This window comes from Macaca nemestrina, chromosome 4 (assembly GCF_043159975.1).
Source record: "Macaca nemestrina isolate mMacNem1 chromosome 4, mMacNem.hap1, whole genome shotgun sequence".
NCBI classification, from domain to species: domain Eukaryota; kingdom Metazoa; phylum Chordata; class Mammalia; order Primates; family Cercopithecidae; genus Macaca; species Macaca nemestrina.
The window spans coordinates 175,511,005-175,530,764 of record NC_092128.1 but is presented as its reverse complement, the minus strand read 5'-3'; the positions used below and the strand labels follow the sequence as shown (position 1 = coordinate 175,530,764).

Below are 19,760 nucleotides of genomic sequence, written 5' to 3'. Positions count from 1 at the left end.
ATCAGCCTTGGACCCTGAATGCCCTGCAGTGAGAATTCCTCTGTGGTTCTCAGGCTTCTGTAATTCCAGCAAATACACTCTTCCCTCAGGTCCACTAAAAGGCATATATTGTGAGATAATGCTCATTTCTCACAGCTTGCTTGAATAATAATAAGGATCATTATAGTAATTTATGACTTAATAGTCAACACTGCCATTTTAACCCAGTCTGTGAGACTGAATCATAAAAGTGACATTCTTTAAAGTAAAGCTCTCGATTAATATACCAGACTGCATAAACTCTAATAACTTACCTTTCCACGGAAAGAGAATATGTGGGTAATGAAGACAAATGGTGGAGAGTAGACACTCATCAAAGACCCTCTGGCAGTAATGAGTTGCATTCCAGAAGATTCCAGAAGGTTCTGTGGAAGCCTGCAGTTTGGGATTGGTTCTCAGGTGTCTGCTTTCTACAGATGAAGGCTCCTAGTTCATGTCTTAGCTACACCCACAGGAGCAACAGACTAAGACATTCCTCCCACACAATAACAGACCCAGGCAGTGCAGAGCCATGTGGGTCTTATCTCTTCTGTTGTCCACAGTCTAGTTTTATCTTAGACCCAGCCTGGTGCAATCCATGTTGTGTATTGGCACTCCACTTAAGTTTCCTGTTGGTAAAAAGCCCCTTTCATTCGGTGATTCCTCGAGGCTTTAGGGGAACTTTCTGGAAACCAGGAAGAAGGAAATAAAGGTTGTTTTGCTGAGGATGGGTGACACTGGGCATGGGACCCAAATGAGTGGTTTGAGCAGAAAGTTGCCTCCACGCTGGACTAATGCTTGGCAACATTATGAGAAAATTTCTGAGCCCAGAAGTTTATCATCTATTCACAGTTCAGAGGGATCCAGGGGTCAGATATGATCCTTCAGTTCCTTTTTTTAAAAAATGTAGTACATAATCTTTATCAACAAGAGAAGACAGGGACATGGAGGACAAATTGTACACTCTACATAAAGTATACATGTGATGAGAAAAGTCACTGTCCACTGTTTAAGGTCCAGGGAAGAAAACAATTAGGAAAAGAGCAACTTCAAAAACAAGTGTTTCCTGCTTTTTTTTTTTTTTTTTTTTTTTTTTTTTTTTTTTTTTAAATAGAGATGGAGTCCTGCTATGTTGCCCAGGCTTGTCTCAATCTCCTGCCTTCAAGCCATCCTCCCACCTTGGCCTCCCACAGTGCTGAGATTATAGGTATGAGCCACTGTGCCTGGCCTCAGCCTGTTTTTTTTTTTTTTTTTTTTTTCCCTGAGATGGAGCCTCGCTCTGTCTCCAGGCTGGAGTGCAGTGGTGTGATATCAGCTCACTGTAACCTCTGCCTCCCAGGCTCAAGCGATTCTCCTGCCTCAGCCTCCCGAGTAGCTGGGACTACAGGCATGTGCCACCACGCCCAGCTAATTTTTGTATCTTTAGTAGAGATGAGGTTTTACCATGTTGGCCAGGATGGTCTCAATCTCTTGACCTTGTGATCTGCCCTCCTTAGCCTCCCAAAGTGCTGGGATTACAAACATGAGCCACCACGCCCAGCCTCTGCCTATTTTTTACACCGTCTATACCCAGCAGTAAATACTCCATTCAAGAGGCATTTAAGAAGATCAATAATGTCTTTAGGCCTGAATTTCCAAACTGTATAGAAACAAAGAATAGTAAAGTCTTGCAAGAAGATGCTCTGAAAAAAAAAACTTATTATATACATTGTCAAATGTTTTTACTTTTATTGCAGGAAGCCATATTCATTTAAGAGCCACTTAAACATGCTTAAGAACATGGTGCTTAAGAACATGGTGCCTTTTTATTAAAAGGGTGTCAAGGGAAAAGATGCTTCAGTTTTTTAATCTGAGCTGATTCTGAAAACTGAAGTTCTATGGCACCAAAGTGAGCAGGAATGAGAAAATGCCCTCCCGTTGGACAGCATTCGTACATCACCCACTTGAAAATTAAATCTGAAACAGAGTTCTGACAGGCCTGCTATTTTCTTCAGTGCCAAGAGCCACACAATAGACCTTTTTTTGGGACAAAGCTCTTAAAATGCTTGGAAATTCAGATGGACTGAGTCACAAAACTGTACAAATACTGCACACCCATTCCTGCTGGTGCCCCTGCTCGCTCTCTTGGAAACAATACTATATTTTCTCTGTGTTTGGCAGAAGGAAAAAAATATTTTAAGTAGAGTTGTGACTTGTCTGAAGGGGTGATGGAGGGAGGCACGCTCAGAAAGTGGAAGCTGCTCCGCAGTCTTGAGGCCTCTGGGCAGGGATGGTAGTTACCACTTCAGAGGAGTCGAATGACTCCTCCTCCTCGATGTGGGCCATAAAACGGTGCTCAGCCCCATGACCACATAAACTCCGGAGTATCCTGATAACTGTATAACAGCAGCACAGACGACTGAATGCACTGTTCACAAAGTAACGCCGAAGCTGTCCGTCTGTGAGTGCATGGAGACTGGTGGGGTGGCCGGGGATGGAGAGAGAGAGGTAGGGGAATAAGAGCAGGAACACAGGGAAGGAGGAAAGTCAGGGAGGCAGTGGGAGATGCCAAAAAAAAAAAAAAAATCTCTGCATTATCTTCATGACTTTCTCTCTTCCTTTTTCATGTTCAAATCAAATTATCCACCCCCATCATGCAACTGTTTCACTGAGATTTTGAAATAATTGAGATGTGTTGCAAACACATCCTTGCACGTCAAGTGAGCGAGTGATTTCAAGTTTGAACACCTCTCGAGAGCGATATTTCACTTTGACGTTAATGATGGCCAAGAGTCTAGCTGGAGATGAAGGCAAAAGGGCCAAACACATAGACAAGGTCCTTGGAGGAAAGGAAGGGGGAAAACTTCTGACTAAAACCCCACTGGGCTAGAGAGTGTGGAGAAGCATAGCAGCCTGTGGATTTTCATTTCTTTGGCTTTATGGAACTGAAGACCTCCTTCAGGCTACAGAAGACAAGCTAGATGTGGAGAAGAGAGTCTTTTAGAGCTGTCTAGGGACTCCAGACTCAATTCTGATTTAAAAAAACAAAAGTTTTCACTTTTTTCAGGTTCTAAAAGTGTCGATAATAAAACAAGGACAAGTCTGCTGGTCTAGCCCAGGGTTCCTCAACCTTGGCACGAGGACTGCATGGTTCTTTGCTGTGGGGGCGCAGTCCTGGGCATTGTAAGATGTTTAGCGGTGTCCCTGGCTTCCACCCACTGAAAGGCTGTGACAAAGAAAATTGCCTCCAGATATTGCCAGATATTCCCGAGGGACAAAATCACTCTTGGATTGAGAATCACTGATCTCAACTAAACATTCGGAAAAGCAAAATTTTCACCGGATAAAGAGAGCCATCCCCTGGAAAGACCATATAGCACTTTTGGCAAATGTTGACAAACCCAAAGAACCTGCCTTGACTTGAATAGCCAGGGAGAAATGCAGAAGTCTGAGACAAGAAAAGACCTTTTGCCTCAAAGCCTTAGTTTATGGTTTTTGAGAGCTAGAACACTAATAAAAAATAATCCTGGGCCAGGCACACTGGCTCCTATCTGCAATCTCAGCACTTTGAGAGGCTGAGACAGGAGAATCGCTTGAGGCTAGGAGTTTGAGACCAGCCTGGGCAACATAGCAAGACCCTGCCTCTACAAAATACTTTGTTTTTGAGATGGAGTCTCACTCTGTCTCCCAGGCTGGAGTGCAGTGGCGTGATCTCGGCTCACTATAACCTTCACCTCCCGGGTTCAAGTGATTCTCCTACCTCAGCCTCCCAAGTAGCTGGGATTTACAGGCACATGCCACCACACCCAGTTAATTTTTGTATTTTTTTTTTTTTCAGTCGAGACGGGATTTTGCCATGTTGGCCAGGTCGGTCTCGAACTCCTGAATTCAGGTGTCCCACAGTGCTGCGATTACAGTTGTGAGCCACTGCACCCACCCTACAAAATACTTTTAAAAATTAGCGGGGTGTGTAGTCCCAGCTACCTTTTAAAAATTAGCGGGCTGAGGCAGGAGGATCTGTTGAGCCCAGGAGGTTGAGGCTGCAGTGAGTCACAATCATGCCAGTGCACTCCAGCCTGGGTAACAGAATGAGTCTCTGTCAGAAATCATTATCAATCATCATCATCATCATCCTGGGGCATTCTAACTTAAAAGAAGAAAAAATAGGGAAAGCAGGTGAGAGGCACTTGTGCACTTGAAAGCAGAACAAACAAGACCACAAGATCTGCTCTGTGTGGTTCTCCACAGCCTGCTGTGACCAGCACCACAGAGTGGGACCGCAGCACTGGAGTTCTCAAGACCTCTTTTCATTCTGAATCTTTGTGTCCAGGGTGGCCTGTCCACAAAGCATTTTGCATCGTTAGCTTTGGAACGAGTGTCCTGGCATTCAGGTCTCAGCGAATAGAACGAAGTGTTTAAAATGACTATCCCTTAATTTTACAAGGAAATTCACAAAGGGAAGCATGTAAGCCTGAACTTGGGTTCAGTGTACATTCTTTTTTAATGAAAAAGAGACTATAAAATTGTATGCATTTCTTCAAGTATATCCCTCCAAAGCTGTACAAATTGGCCTTCTAGATAAGATCATACATTCCCATTTCCACCTGTCGTCTCCTGTTGAGCAGGCAGGGAGGGAAAAGGACCTGGTGACCTGGGTCTCTCTTGTTTCTCGGTACAGTACGATGATTTATGATTTCTAAGCCTGAGAATTTCGGAAGCCACTGAACATGAAAAGAGTGAAAAATCTTCTAAGTCAAGAGAAAGAAAGGAGATGACGTGGTAGCACAGTATGCTCTTCTCAGCCTCTGAAACACTACTCTGAAAGCTGTCACGAGTATGCATCGCATGGGCCTTTGCAGACAAAAAGGGTTATTTTATCCAGATTATTCCCCCACATTGCAGGGGAAAAGGGACTCATTTGTAATCATCAAAGGAATGCTGACAGACTTGAAATGGGATTACACTCTATTATACTCATCCGAATTAAAGATTTGTGTTGGAGATCATTCTTGGGTTTCCTCCTCTCTGCTCCTCCAGCCCCAAATGAGGCGATTTGTATTCACAGGGCATCAGAGGCAGACATGAAATCAGACTGTTCGCAAACATACGTTTCAGACTCCGTGGCCCGAGTTTTGAATTTTAATGTTGCCTGGTTTTCTGCGTGTGGAAAACTTGGTGCTCAGATGGAAATGAACCCAAAGCATCACTTCATCCCAGTATCGTTTCATTCTCTAACTTATTAGTGCAGGAGAAATTCATTTCCAGAGGCTTGAGTGAGCAAACGATACAGGTGTCGGAGAGAACATAAGGGGAGAAATTCATGTAAGGAAATGTAAAATCTACGCATAGACAGAGTCATCTAGTAGGTCTGTGAACATACTTCCAAACACTCAGTTCCAAACTCTGTGGTTTGCTTACTATTTTTTGGAGAATGTGACCTGCCAAATCTATGGCTCATCCCTCAAACTCCTCTGTAATGTGTGTGTCCACGAACCCACTAAAAAGCAAGCTTCCCCAGGAAAGGAATGATTTTTTGGAGTAGGCTGTATCATATCTAGCACAGCATCCGGGACCTGAGAGGCTTTAGACTGTTTCCCATTCTTCCCTACAGAACTTCCAGTGTGTGGTCACCACGAAACTGAGGCTCACCTGTGGAGGAGCCTTAAGTATCTCAGGGTGGAAGTTATAGTCCTTGGAAGAGCTCAAGTGGGTCAAGAAAGTCTCTCATGACTTTTGCCATCAAAAGAGTGAAATATATTAGAGAACATCCCTCTCAACACAAAAAGATGATACTCCCTCAGCAGAAGACAGAGCAAGGAATGTGGATAAAGGGCATTTGAAGTTGTACCATTTCTTTGCCCACCATTTGTTTTTTTTTTTTTTTTTTTTTTTTTTTTTTGAGACAGAATCTCACTCTGTTGCCCAGGCTGGAGTGCAGTGGCACTATCTTGGCTCACTGCAACCTCTGCCTCCCATGTTCAAGCGATTCTCCTGCCTCAGACTCATGAGTAGCTGGGATTACAGGCACACACCACCACGCCCAGCTAATTTTTGTATTTTTAGTACAGACATGGGTTTCACCAAATTGGCCAGGCTGGTCTCGAACTCCTGACCTCAAGTGATCTGCCTCGGCCTCCCAAAGTGCTGGGATGACAGGTGTGAGCCACTGTGCCTGACCCCTTTAGTAGCTGTTTTAGTAAAGATTCAATAGTGGTAAATTTGTCTTTATTTCACACACTCTTGAAAAGTAGTTTAGCTGGGTATATAATTCAGGGCTGATGGTTGTTGTTTGTTTGTTTGTTTGTTTCTCAGAACCTGAAAAATATTATTTCACTATCTTATGGCTCCCACTGTTTTTGTTGCAAAGTCTTTATAGATAACATTTTCTTTACTATCTGATTGCTTTTAAGACTGTCACTTTGTCTTTAGTATTTTACAGTTTCAGTATGACACATTCAGGTATAAATTTATTTTATTTATTTTCCGTGGAATGCTTAAATCTGAATCTTTCATTAATTCTTAAAAATTAATCCTAGGACAGGGCCAGGTGCGGTGGCTCACGTCTGTAATCCCAGCACTTTGGGAGGCCGAGGTGGGTGGATCATGAGGTCAGCAGTTCAAGACTGGTCTGACCAACATGGTGAAACCCCATCTCTACTAAAAATACAAAAAAATTAGCTGGGCATGGTGGTGGGTGCCTGTAATCCCAGCGACTTGGGAGGCTGAGGCAGGAGAATTGTTTGAAAACTGGAAGGTGGAGGTTGCAGTGAGCTGAGATTGCACCACTGCACTCTAGCCTGGGCAATAAGAGCAAAACTCCATCTCAAAAAAAAAAAAAAATTAATCCTAGCACATCATTACTTTGAGTGTCGCCTCTCTCTCCTTTTCCCTACTTTCTTTTTCTGGAATACTGATCAAATGTATATTCAACCATCATTCCGTCCTCCATGTCTTATGACTTTTCTTCCATGTTTTCCATATGTTTACCTGTTTTGTTTCATTCTGGATAATTTCTCCAGCTTTTTTTTTTTTTTTCACCTCACTGTTTCTCTCTTCAGCTATATCTAATCTGCTCTTCAACCTACCCATCAGGCTTTTCATGTCAATGAATATATTTTTCATGTGAGTAAATACATTTGATTCTTTTATAAATACACCTGTTTTTTTCTTGATAGCCTTTTGTTCCTTTCTCATGTTTTAGATTCCTTCTTAAATTTCTTTTTAGATTCCCTCTTTTTTTTTTTTTTTTTGAGGTAGGGTCTTGCTCTGTTGCCCAGGCTGGAGTGCAGGGGCACAATCTCAGCTCACTGCAACCTCTGCCTCCTGGGTTCAAGCGATTCTCATGTCTCAGCCTCCCAAGTAGCTGGGATTACAGGCACCCACCACCACGCCCAGCTAATTTTTGTATTTTTAGTAGAGACAGGGCTTCGCCATGTTGGCCAGGCTGGTCTTGAACTCCTGACCTCAGGTGACCCACCTACCTTGGCCTCCCAAAGTGCTGGGATTACAGGCATGAGCCACCATGGCCAGCCCTAGATTCTCTCTTTTATTACTTAAGAACTATGTCATCGCTGCTGACTACTTCTCATATAATGTAATTTTGAATTGTGTGATCATAATCAGCAACATTTCATCTATAGGAATCTATAGATGGGCCTATATTGATGATGTTCCCATGCAGGCAGTATCTATGTGTTTGCTTTTACCAGGTATCATGGGCCAACTTTATTAGTGTCTCAGTTTGGGTTTCTCAGTAAAGGTAATATGAATTCAAAACCTAGACTCCCCAAAAGGCAGAATTTTGGTTACACTGTCTCAAGAGACATTATTTTTTTCTCCAATCCTGAACCAAGGCTATGACAAGTTTCTTTGTCATCTTTCTTTACAAGAAGGCTGATTTGTTTCACATCCACCTTTTAATGAAGGTTTAGGCTTTCAAGGTCCTGGCTTTATATAGAGGTCTTTATTCTAATCCCTCACTTTACAGTGGTCTCATGCCTTATCACCTGCGCTCAGGCACCTGTTAAATCTGCATTGTCAAGACCATCAGCAACTCCAACGTAGTCATAGGGTTTGCACCAGCTATCATCCCTAGTTCTCTATTCTCTCTTCATTTTTGTTTCCTGGATATTTCTTATATTTAACCACTCACTTATGCATGAAAAGATGTTTCTTATATTTTATTCAGCGTTTCTAGGTGTTCTGTTGGGGAAATAGTTTCAGAACACCAATTTCCAGAAACAAATTACAGACTCAATTCTATAATCAGTTCTTTGGGGCTAGATGGTATTATCTTTAAACAGGACAAGGAATGGATATTACTTATATAAGTCCTGGGAATGATTTGGCTCTGGTAAATGAAGAGATAAACATGACAGAAGTGCCTCTGCTTTAAACTACATGTAATTTATTTTGTTTTCTTCCCTTAGTATTAGAAAGGCTACCTGGATTCAAATCCCCAAAAGTGACGCTCTTTGCCTCAGTTTCTTGAACTTTTTATACAAGCATCTCCTTTATAGCTACAATTGGGAGGACTGAATGACTTAACATGAAGTTCTTTGAACAGTGTCTGGCATAGAATGTTTTATGTGCTTAATACATTATTTTTAGGGCCAGGCGCAGTGGCTCACTCCTGTAATCCCAGCACTTTGGGATGCCGGGGCGGGTGGCTCTCTTGAGTCCAGGAGTTCGAGACCAGCCTGGGCAACATAGTGAGACCCTGTCTCTACCCAAAAAATGCCAAAAAAATTAGCTAGGCCTGGTGGCATGTGACTATAGTCCCAACTACTAGGGGGTGCTGAGGTGGGAGGATGGCTTGAGCCCCAGAGGTTGAGGCTGCAGTGAGCCGTGATTGCACTACTGTATACCAGCCTGGGTGACAGAGCGAGACCCTATCTCAAAAGTAAAAAATAAGTTTTTTCTTTTTTCTTGAGACAGGGTCTCACTCTGTCGCCCAGACTGGAGTGCAGTGGCGTGATCTTGGCTCACTGCAACCTCCACCTCCCAGGCTCACACAATTCTCCTACCTCAGCCTCCCGAGTAGCTGGGATTACAGGTGCCCACCACCATGCCCGGCTAAATTTTGTATTTTAAGTAGAGACAGGGTTTCACCGTATAGGCCAGGCTGTAAAAATTTTTTAAAACCCTAAAAGTATTTTTAACTCACCAACTTTTTTACTCGTGCTGAGGGTAACCAAGAAGTTATTGGCTCTGCTGAACCGGTGGTGCACACATGGGAGTCAACTAAAGGGGTGGCAGAACGAGGTACCCCAAGGGGCAAGGGGAAACTCGGAAGACACCAGAATCACTTGGTCAGCTGCCTTTCCAATCCGAGATTCTCTTTCCAGTACTAAAATCTTCGTGACTCTAGGATTTAGGATTTATGTTATTATGAGAAACCATTTCCTTACAGAAGGATGCAAATAGACCAGCCTCATTAAAATAGTGACAAAGTATCATAAGACTTCAGATTCCCCCTCCCCAGCCCCCACCCTTGCTCCCACCTTCTTGGTCCATTGCTCAGCTTCAGTGACAGTATGGAATTTTTTTTTTTTTTTACAGGATCTCGCTCTGTTGCCCAGGCTGAAGTGCAGTGGCATAATCTCGGCTCACTGCAAACTTCACCTCCTGGGTTCAAGCGATTCTCCTGCCTCAGTCTCCTGGGTAGCTGGGACTACAGGAGCACGCCACTACGCCCAGCTAATTTTTGTATTTTTAGTAGAGATGGGGTTTCACCATTTTGGCCAGGCTGGTCTCGAACTCCTGAACTCAAATGATCCACCCGCCTCGGCCTCCCAAAGTGTTGGGATTACAGGCATGAGCCACAGTGCCCGGCCATCAGTATGGATATTTAAAACCTGATAGGTACTGGGTTCAAATCCTGTGTCTAAATTTTATTAGCAGTTGTGGAACTGGGGATAGCAGTAGGCAAGTCAGGCAATAGGGGTGGGTAACAAGGGAGCAATTGTTCTCTCACTGTATACTACCCTCAGAGTGGTGCCTCACTGAGAATTTTAAAGATATTAAGCCAACAGGTGGGCTGTGAAGATCAGTGACCTCCAAATTTTTTAACTCATGAACTCATCTATGTACCCAACCTTCCCATGTACCCCCACACCTAAAATAAAAGTTTTTAAAAATAATTATTATTACTGGCAGAAAAACATTATAAAAAACATCATGAACAGAAACATTTTGATAACACATCTCCAATATATGCACACTTATTTATAAATCACATGTTCTGTCAATTTATATGTTAATTATAAGCAAAACTTAACTCTTTTTTTTTGTTAAGATGGAAAAGCCAATAGGCAAAAACAGAAGTTCTGACATTTTTCTCCTATCCCACTGGACTACTTTGTGAGTGCACCCACTTGGGAAGGACGGTGATGAAATGATGCTGATGGAAGGGTAGGAAAAGGTCAGTCTATTCAGAAGCACCTCAACTGGCAGCGATCACCCCATGAACGATCAAGAAAGGTTAGGCAAAATTGTGGCACCTTTTTTTCTGGTCTTGCTCCTCCCTACCCCAACACCCTTGCAGGCGAAGACCCCAGCCTGGCCCCATCCCCGTGCTCTGGCCAGCCCTGGTGCTGGAGCCTGCCTCAGCGCTGCTCCCTAGCTGGGCGGTCTTGGGCACGTTTGTTACCCTCTCTGAGGCTGAGTTCCCATCTGCAAATGAGACTGGGCCTGACCTCATAGAGTTGCTATGAGGATGAATCAGATAAAAACTGAGCTCAACTAACTTTTACCCTCTTCCTTTCTGTTTCTTCTCTGAAACTGCTGCTAGGCTCCCCTTTCCCATAAAGCACCTGGGAGACCAAAGCCATCAATAACAGGGACCACTTGTGGGCCGAGACTCTTCTCTGCCATAAAAAGAGCCGGCAGAAAACTTTTCAGATGTAGTCACTTTCCATGGAAACAGATGAGCAGATTCAGACACTGGCTATTCATCTCTCTTCTTCTGTGGCCTCTAGACAACTCCTTTGGATACTTGGTTTGTTTTGCTTTAGTTACGAGCTGGCTTTTCACTCCATACATTTTTTAAAGTAAAGATAAATCTTGAATAAAAAGGATGATGTGACTGAGGCATAATACAAGGCAGAGGGAAGGGTGTGTGCATGCGTGTGTTTGCATGGCTGTGCATGCACAGGTGTCTGTATTGGGAGGTGCTGATATGCTGGGGAAATACAGTCCTGGTCTCCCTGGTGATGAGCCCTAGGGTAGGGGGTGAAGGGGACACCCAGCCATACTGTGTACCCTTGGATGAACTGATGCATGGGCAGGAGGTCACCCTCCCCTCTGAACTCCAAAAGTGTGGTCCTCAACTGTAGCCACATATTAGAATTGCCCGGGGAGCTTTCAAAAAGAGATCAGTGACTGGCTCTCCCAGGGCCAATTACATCAGATGTCTTGGGGTGCAGCCTGTCTATATATTTTTTTTAGTCTCCCCAGGAGATGTTATTGTGCTGCCAGGGCTGAGACCCAATGTTTATCTGAAAGCAAATAACAAGGTTCGACCTCTCCAAAATGAACAACTGTGTCCATCAATACTGAGTTCCCACCTTGAGGCCCCAGGTTCAATTGAATTACCATATTTCTATACCCTGGAATTCCTGGCCAATGAAATAAAGAGCTACCAGTCAGGTTTATTTATTGGGCTGCAAATGACCTAAGTTTTGGCTGAACTGCATCCCACTAAAATTCATACGTTGGAGTCCTAATCCCTAACACTTCAGACTATGATAGTATTTAGAGATAGGGCCTTTAAATGGGTGACTAGCTTAAAATGAGATCATTTGAAGGAGTCTAGTCCAATATGACTGATGTCCTTGTAAGAAGAGATGGTTAGGACACAGACACATATGGAGGGAAGACCGTGTGAAGATACAGCAGGGAGATGCCATTTACAAGCCAAGGAGATAGGCCTCAGAAGAAACCAACTCTGCCAAGACCTTGATCTTGAACTTCTAGCCTCCAGAACTGTGATAAAATAAATGTTCCTTGTGTGAGCCACGCAGTCTGTAGTATATTGTTATGCCAGCCCTAGCAAACTAATACAATCTGGTACCAAGTACCACTTAATGCTCACTTGGGCTACCAATGGCAGGGACTGGAACACTGGCCCAGGCCAGGTGGGTGGTGCACACCTGTAATCCCAGCTACTCAGGAGGCTAAGGCAGGAGGAGATCGGTTAAGGCCAGCAGTTTGAGGCTACAGTGCACTACAACTGCACCTGTGAATAGCCACTGCACTCTGGCCTGGGCAGCAGAGCATGACTCTATTTTTAAAAAAACAACACTTCTATTATAGAGTGACCTTTCTTTGAGGTCTGGGGACATTTGGGTACAAGGAAGGCCTTAAAGGCTGCCCCACTCTCCTTGTTTCCCATCCCCTGTCCCTCCTACTTCTCACATTCACCACTATGTGCCCTAGGGCAAAATCAAATGTGGAAACACATGGTTATGTCTACTTTGTCCAAGGCCAGGAGTTCTTGAGGAATTCAAGTGAGACCTAGAACAACTTTCTACCCTTTCCTTCCCTTCCTTCCTCCCCACCTCTACCTATAAGCCCGTCAATCACTTTGAACTTCTTGGAGAAAAAAAAGAAACGAAAGAAAAGAAGAGGCTGGGTGCGGTGGCTCACGCCTATAATCCCAGCACATTGGGAGGCCAAGGTGGGTGCATCACCTGAGGTCAGGAGTTCGAGACCAGCCTGGCCAAAATGGTGAAACCCTGTCTCTACTAAAAATACAAAAATGAGCTGGGTGTGGTGGTGGGTGCCCGTAATCCCAACTACTTGGGAGGCTGAGGCAAGAGAATTGCTTGAACCTGGGAGACAGAGGTTGCAGTGAGTGAGCCAAGATTGCACCACTGCACTCCAGCCTGGGCAACAGAGTGAGACTGCGTCTCAGAAAGAAAAAAAAAGAAAAAGAAAAGGAGACAAAGGAAAGAAGTAGGGAAGAAAGAGAAGACCCAGCTTGCCTTCAGCAGAGAAACAACACAAATTAAAAGCAGACACACACACACAAAACAGTAAGTACTGAAGGACCATCACAAACTAAATACAAGAGACACACTGAAACACCACTCTTTACGGCAAAAATGTAGAGGATCCCTTGCTCTTTATGGCTGCTACTCAAGAGGGTACCCCTCCCTCCTTTCAGCACTCATCCTCAAGCTCCAGCTCCCTGTCTTGTTCTCTGAACAAAGACGATGGGCATAGCATTATACTTCTGGGGTTTGTTTTGTTTTTCAAGTCAATGATGAATTTAGACGTCTCAAGCCAAATCCTCAATTTGAGAATGCAGTCAAATGAACAGAACTCTATCCCAAAGAGGAAAGTGGACGAAAGCCAAGCACATTTGAGTATGAGATTAAGGATCAGAGGCACTAATTTTGCATGAACTTCTCTTGCCTTCGCTGGGATTCATTTTTAATGCAATGATGATAGCCTTCCAGTGGCCGCTGGCGACATCTCAAAATCTTTGGGGATGAGAGAGGAGGCGGTGTTTGGGGAGCCTGTTTACCAGCAGGCTTGGAGGTGATTAGAACGTCACGAGCATGGATGGGGAGAAGGAGGGGGCCACGATGCTGCCTCTGGCTTATTAAGAGTGAGATCGATGCTGGAATCCCCGAGGGCAAAAAAAATCAATGACCCAGGAAAACTACACCAGCTGACAGCCCCAGGAAAAGGCTCAAGGAAGAGCCGCAAAGAAGAGAAAGGCTTAAGGAACTTTCCAAAACTCTGCACTGTTAATCTCCTTGCGGGAGAGGGGGGCCTATATTGTACAGACAATGGCTGGGACCCCTGACATTCTGGCACTTTCTTTCACATGGATACACCATCCTCCCTCCTTCACAGGGCAGAGGGGTCCCAAGTTTCCTCTATCCTCTGCTAGTTTTTGATGTTCCCCTTATTTAGAAAAACAGGCAAGTATCTGCATTGTCAAACACTGCTCTCTAGCCCTGTTTATTGTGATCAGGCTCTGCGGGGGAGAGTCCACTGTCTCTTTCCAGGCCTCAGCTTTGGTTTCTATGCACTCCTTCAAGTTCATAAAAAGGAACAGGACCGACTGTCCCAAGAACACAAGCGGCAAGCCTTGAGGCCACAGGGGGTTCGCGTCAGCTGAAACACTGAACCGGACAATAAGATGGTCATCTTTGGAGCTTAGGAATTTGCAGAGGGAGGGCGGCTAAAACCCAAGTCAAATGAGCCAACTTGGAAGATGATCTTTCTTTCTCCGTGAGATTTTTCTAATATTTCTCCGACCTCACATGATATGGAATTAAGGTTTAAACTTAAGGGCCTCAGTGGTTTGGGAGGACATTATATTTCTTTTCTTCTCCCCAAAAGGCTTCTGACATGTTCTCCCTAATCTTCAGATCTCTAGAGAGCATCACTGATGAGAGGAAAAATGGGGACTGGCTGTGGGTAGCAATATCACCACCTACTGCTGGCTCAGGGAGTTTGAAACCCTGGAATTCAGGTTCGCATGGAAAGCAGAAGGAAATGCCTTTTATCGTTTATACTATTTAGAATAACATGTATCAAATCATTCATTTTACTAAGGATATAGCCTCCCTGTTTGATAGGTCAACTCCACTGTATATAACAGTTGCTAGAGACAGACAATTCCAAACTTGGGTGGTAATCTATAGACTGTTACAAGTATTGTAACTGCTTCCCTAAAGCAACAGAACTCTTAGTGTCTATAATCTGTGAAAACAATCTAATGATTGCACTGCAATTTGCCTAAAGCAATATTTGTTCAGTTGCAATGATGTCACACACACAAAAAGGCTTGTCAGTTTTCAATTATTTCCCTAAAATTCAGAGCTAGATGATGGCTGAACTCAGAACTGCTTTCCATAGCTCAAATAAGCTAATACAGAGCTTTTCTAGCAGCCAAGAAAGTTCTAGTACAAAAAAAAAATAGTTAATAGCACTTGAAAAGCCTGATGCATTTCCCCAGAATGCTTACCACAGAGTTCTGATCCTGGGATACTTGATTGTAAGGGCCATGGGTGGCTTGCCAAATAGGCATATCTTGGCTTCCTTTGCTAGGTAGGAATACTGCCTTGATATTACATATTCAAAGCAAAGAGCCTCTGACCTAAGGGCTCTCCACTAACAATGCCATTCTCTGTAAGTAAACTAGAATCCCAATTCAGGTTCTGGTTTGCTCTTGTTCAATTTGCTATGTGCTAGCCTACTGCACAAACAGGACTGAGGAAGGACTCCCTTTACCACCATTATGTTGCAAAAGACTCTGCACTGCAGGACCCGATAGGGACTGACTGTGCAAAGTCTGAACTTGGGAGAGGTTCCCTGGAGAAGGAGGAGTGTGGCGCTCAGAGTTGCTCCCTAAGCTGGCTGAAGGCCTCCAGCCTTGCCAGAGGGAGATCCAGGTCTGTTTCGTCTGCAAGGACTTGTGTTACGGTAAGCAACTGCAGTGCTAACATAAGCATGTGCTCCTAAGTCTATCGTCAACCTAGAAATCCCTTTCACTTTTCACTTTTCACTTTTCACTTTGGGGAGTCACACCTGTAAGCTCAGAACTAGCTGAGATCCGCTGCGAGAACCTGGATCACGATTCCCAAAAAGAAAAGCCTCCTAGTTGATTTGAGAGTAGGAAGTCATTATTTTCTGTGAAGGAAACTGGAATTGGAGAGGGAGGACCCTGGTATACTTTGGCAGAGGCTCCTCTCTGTTATTTAAGTATCTCCTCATCTCTCACTGCTTTCCACCAGACCTCCAGTCCCCGCGGGCTTCCCTTCCTACCTGCCAATGTGGACTCGAGGTCAGGTGTCCCCTGGGCTAGTCTCCTTACATGGGCAAATGGGCTACGCGGGTGGCAAACCCGGTGCAACGCCTCCGACCACAACACGTGTATTTTACAGCGCTGGGCGCAGCACAGGGCTCCAGAGAACCAGCGTGGGTCAGGACCGGGTCCCTAATGCTAGGAAATTGACGAGGTCAACAGCAGGGCGAGAAACTCTAAATACATTACACACCCTTCCTTCTTGGGAGTGGCAGTCCCCTGTCGCCACTTCACTCACAGCCACCTATATGCCAAGGGCTCACACCAGACAAGACAAGTGTCTGTGAGCACGCCTCAACTTTAATCCTGCCTGGCCGTGTCCGCTGGTGCGGCTGCCCCCATTCGAGGGCTCACCTGGGTGCTCCGCGGTGCCGGGGGACGCACAGCCAGGGAGGGCACTCTTACCAGAGAAGTCGCTGAGCGCTGAGATCTCTTTGGAGCAGACGAGGACAGTGCAGTAGAAGAGGCGCAGGAGCTGCCCCGGCGGCTCTACCTGCCGGCGGAGGCCGGGATGCTGCGCGGGCTGGGGCGCCGGCGGCTGGCGTGCAGGTCCCGGCAGGAGCATGGTGCTCGGCGCGGCGGGGCGGGGGCGCAGGCCCGGGACGCGCGGGGGGTCGCAGGGCTAAGGACGGCGTCACATGGCGGGGCGAATCGATGGCCAGCGACTCCGCGGCCCCCCGCCACCTCCCCGCCCAGGCTGCCAGAGCCTCCTACCCTGAGCGGGCCAGTCCAGGCGCCCCAGCAAAGGGGAGGGGGCGGAGAACTGGGGCGGGGCGAGGATCCCCGAAAAGGATCCGCGTAGTTTCCAAGAGAGGAAATCTCCGCTGCCGCGGTGCGGGAGGAAGCGAGGAGGGCGGTAGGGAAAGCGCAGCCTTGGCGCCCCGGGCGGCTGCCCAGGCCGGTCCCTGGCGCGCTGCCCGCCGCGGAGGGCGCCCCCAGTAGCGCGTCCCCGGCCGCGCACCTTGAGCGCCTTCCACACCCGGGAGACAGCCGAGCACCCGTGGCCCTGCCCGCGCTGGCCGGGTGCCAGCCTCGCCCTGGCGGCAGAAGGAGCGCGGACGGTGCCCGTGACGCACTTTGGAGCCAGCGCCGCGCGTGCAGCTGGGGCGCCCCCGGGGCGGGGCCGATCGGGGGCCGCGGGAAGGTGGGGTTCTGGAGGCGTGGGATCGCACCGCTGCCATCCCCGCCACCCGCCGCGCGCCACGTGCTGTCACCTGGCACATACAGTTATCGCCATTTCACAGTAGAGGAGACTGAGCCCCAGCACCGTGCCCAAGCTCTCGCAGCCAGGACGGCGACGAGCTGGAGGTCTCAAAACCGGTCAGATGGCTCCGGAGCCGGGATCTTTAGCTCCAGCTCGGCTTCCTTTGGGTACTGGTTGTCCGCAGCGCTGGGGGATCTGACACCGGACCGGCGCAAACAGCCGCCTAGCGCTAATAATTGGGCTTTGTTTTAAAGTGGGCCACAGCATCTTTCTGAACCTCTAGACTGTGCGCGGGGTGACCCACGTTTGGACGCCCAGCCAGTGGCCGAGGAGTGGCCTGCGTGGCCCAAACTCAAGGGTATCGAGGACAAGTGCGCGAGGGGCTCCGTGGCTGCTTGCCGGGTGCGGGTACCTGGGGCCCAGCGACCCAAACCTAAGGACCGCGCGGGGCCGGCGGGAGGGAGGAGGGCGGGCGCTAAGCACACAGTGTTCCCGAACCCCGCGGGAGGGCCTGCCAAGTTCTCAGCGGGCGTGACGCGGAAACGTAGATAATGAGGCCCAGGGCGGGGCCGGACGCACTGTCCGGCGGGCTTCAGAGCTGCGAACGCCCCAGAGTGTGCCGGGAGGCATGGTGAAAGAAAATGCGGCTGAGGGTCCCCGTGGGACCCACTCAGAGATGGGCCGTAAAGATTCCAGAAGGGTGGATGGCGTTAGATACCACCCAGTACTCCAGCAGGGGCTGGGTCACCGAATTGGGATCTCGGCCCCTTCTTCCAGTCTGGGGAAAGGTGTGTTAAATGCTAAACATCAGTGTTTACCAAGTGAGGCCCAGTCTGTCTGGCATAATGACTTTAAAAATCTACATTAAAATATTAAATAAAAACTCAACCTCCCCAATAACCTCTGAACATATAAATATTAGTGTGCGCTCTCTAGGTTAGGGAAACTGAGGCTGGGAGTGTGGGTAAGGATGCCCAGCACTTTGGAGCCACAATGTAAGTAATGTTTGTCCAAAACTCGAGTCCCTCCTGTACTTTCCATTCTGTCTGCTCATTCAGCCAGTTTAGATATGAATTGGTACCAGCGTATGCCGGGTTCTGAGCTAGTGACTGACAGTGTTGGCACAAGGAGGCAGCCATGCTCCGGAGTCTTGGGAGTGGGCAGCACTGCCCTGTGGGTCTGCACTGGCCTCCAAATGTCTAAGTGGGCACTGTTACTAACTGTGACAGCATCCCCAGGCTTTCTTGTCTGGTAAAGCAGAGACTCAAACATACTTGCACACCAATATTCACTGCAGCATTATTTATGATGGCCAAAAGATGGAAACGACTCCAGTGGATGAATGCATACAGTTATTATTACAGCGGGGAAGACAGACATTGGACAATAATGCCCCTCGAACAGACAGTCACGAAAGACAGGAACCATGGGAGTAGAAGCGAGTAAGGAAGGAGCTGAGCCGGAGGGAGGAAGGGAGATGTTCAGGAGCATTTTAAAGCAAGATGAATGAGAAAGATAGAGGATGAACTGGCCAGGCAAAAACTAGCAAACTCTGGGTGCTGCGGGAGGATGAATATTTTAGAAAAAGGGACCAGCATGTTGAAATCCAAAAGGAGCATGGCTCTCTTGAAGGATGGAGAAAAATCTAGACAGCTGGAGCAGAGCAAAGGGAAGAGCCAGGGGATTTGGAGGTCGGCAGGCCAGAGTTCAGGGCCCTGGAGACTTTGGTGAGCATTTACATCTTTTATCTTAAGCCAGCAAAGAATTGTAAGTACAAAAGTGATGTGATTGGATGTGTGTTGGTAAAAAGTCGTTCTCAGCTGCTGAGTGCAGATGGACTGGAGGAGTCAAAAGCAGGCCCTGGAAGTACATATGCCAAATAACTGAAAGCAGAGACTCAAACAGATACTTACGCACCAATATTCCTTGCGGCATCATTTAGAAGAGCCAACAGATGGAACAACCTCAGTGGATGAATGGATAAACAAAATATGGAATGTGGCCACACGCAGTGGCTCACGCCTGTAATCCCAGCACTTTGGGAGGCCGAGGCGGGTGGATCACTTGAGGTGAGGAGTTTGAGACCAGCCTGGCCAACATGGTGAAACCCCATCTCTAAAATAATACAAAAATTAGCCAGGCGCTGTCGTCTGCGTCCGCAGTGTTAGCTACCTGTGAGGCTGAGGCAGGAGAATCGCTTGAACCCAGGAGGCAGAGGTTGCAGTGAGCTGAGATGTCGCCACTGCATTCCGGCCTGGGTGACAGAGCAAGACCTTGTCTCAAAAAATAATTAAAATTTAAATGTAAAAAAAATGGAATGTTAGTCAACCATAAAGGGGAATGAAGTTCTGATACATGCTAAAACATGATGAACCTTGAAGACGTCATGCTAAGTGACATAAACAGGACACAAAAGGACAAATATCCTATGATTTCACTTAAATGAAATATCTAGAATAGACAAATTCATAGAGGAAGAAAGTAGAATTGAGGTTACCAGGAGCTGGTGGGGGAGAGGAATGGAGAGTTTTTGCTTAATGGGTACTGAGTTTTTGTTTGGAATGGTGAAAAAATTCTGGAAATAATGATGATGGCTCTACAACATTTTGAATGCAATTAATGCCACCGAATTATACCCTTAAAATGGTTAAAATGGCAATTTTATTTTATATATATTTAGCATGACTTTAAAAAATTAATAATGTCATTTATCAGAAATCTTTGAGTGGCACA

The 19,760-nt window shown here is 46.4% G+C and overlaps 1 protein-coding gene across 10 annotated transcripts in view; it reads right to left on the bottom strand.

The window, feature by feature from the left end:
• Nucleotides 1-17,454, bottom strand: part of LOC105472721 (eva-1 homolog C) — a 105,581-nt gene extending 88,127 nt beyond the window's left edge. Inside the window, exons 1-2 of one of the 10 annotated variants that reach the window (XM_011726255.3) lie at nucleotides 16,229-16,358; nucleotides 294-703 (exon numbers count right to left, since the gene is read on the bottom strand). Coding sequence is in view for 7 of the 10 variants with exons in the window: in XM_071095618.1 (XP_070951719.1) it covers nucleotides 16,229-16,388 (160 nt within the window). In the remaining 3 variants the exon portion in view is untranslated. Of the gene's footprint in view, nucleotides 1-293; nucleotides 1,094-16,228 lie in introns of those variants that run through there. The other 9 variants (XM_071095615.1, XM_071095618.1, XM_011726256.3 and 6 more) reach the window with 9 other exon arrangements.
• Nucleotides 17,455-19,760: the final 2,306 nt, after the last annotated feature.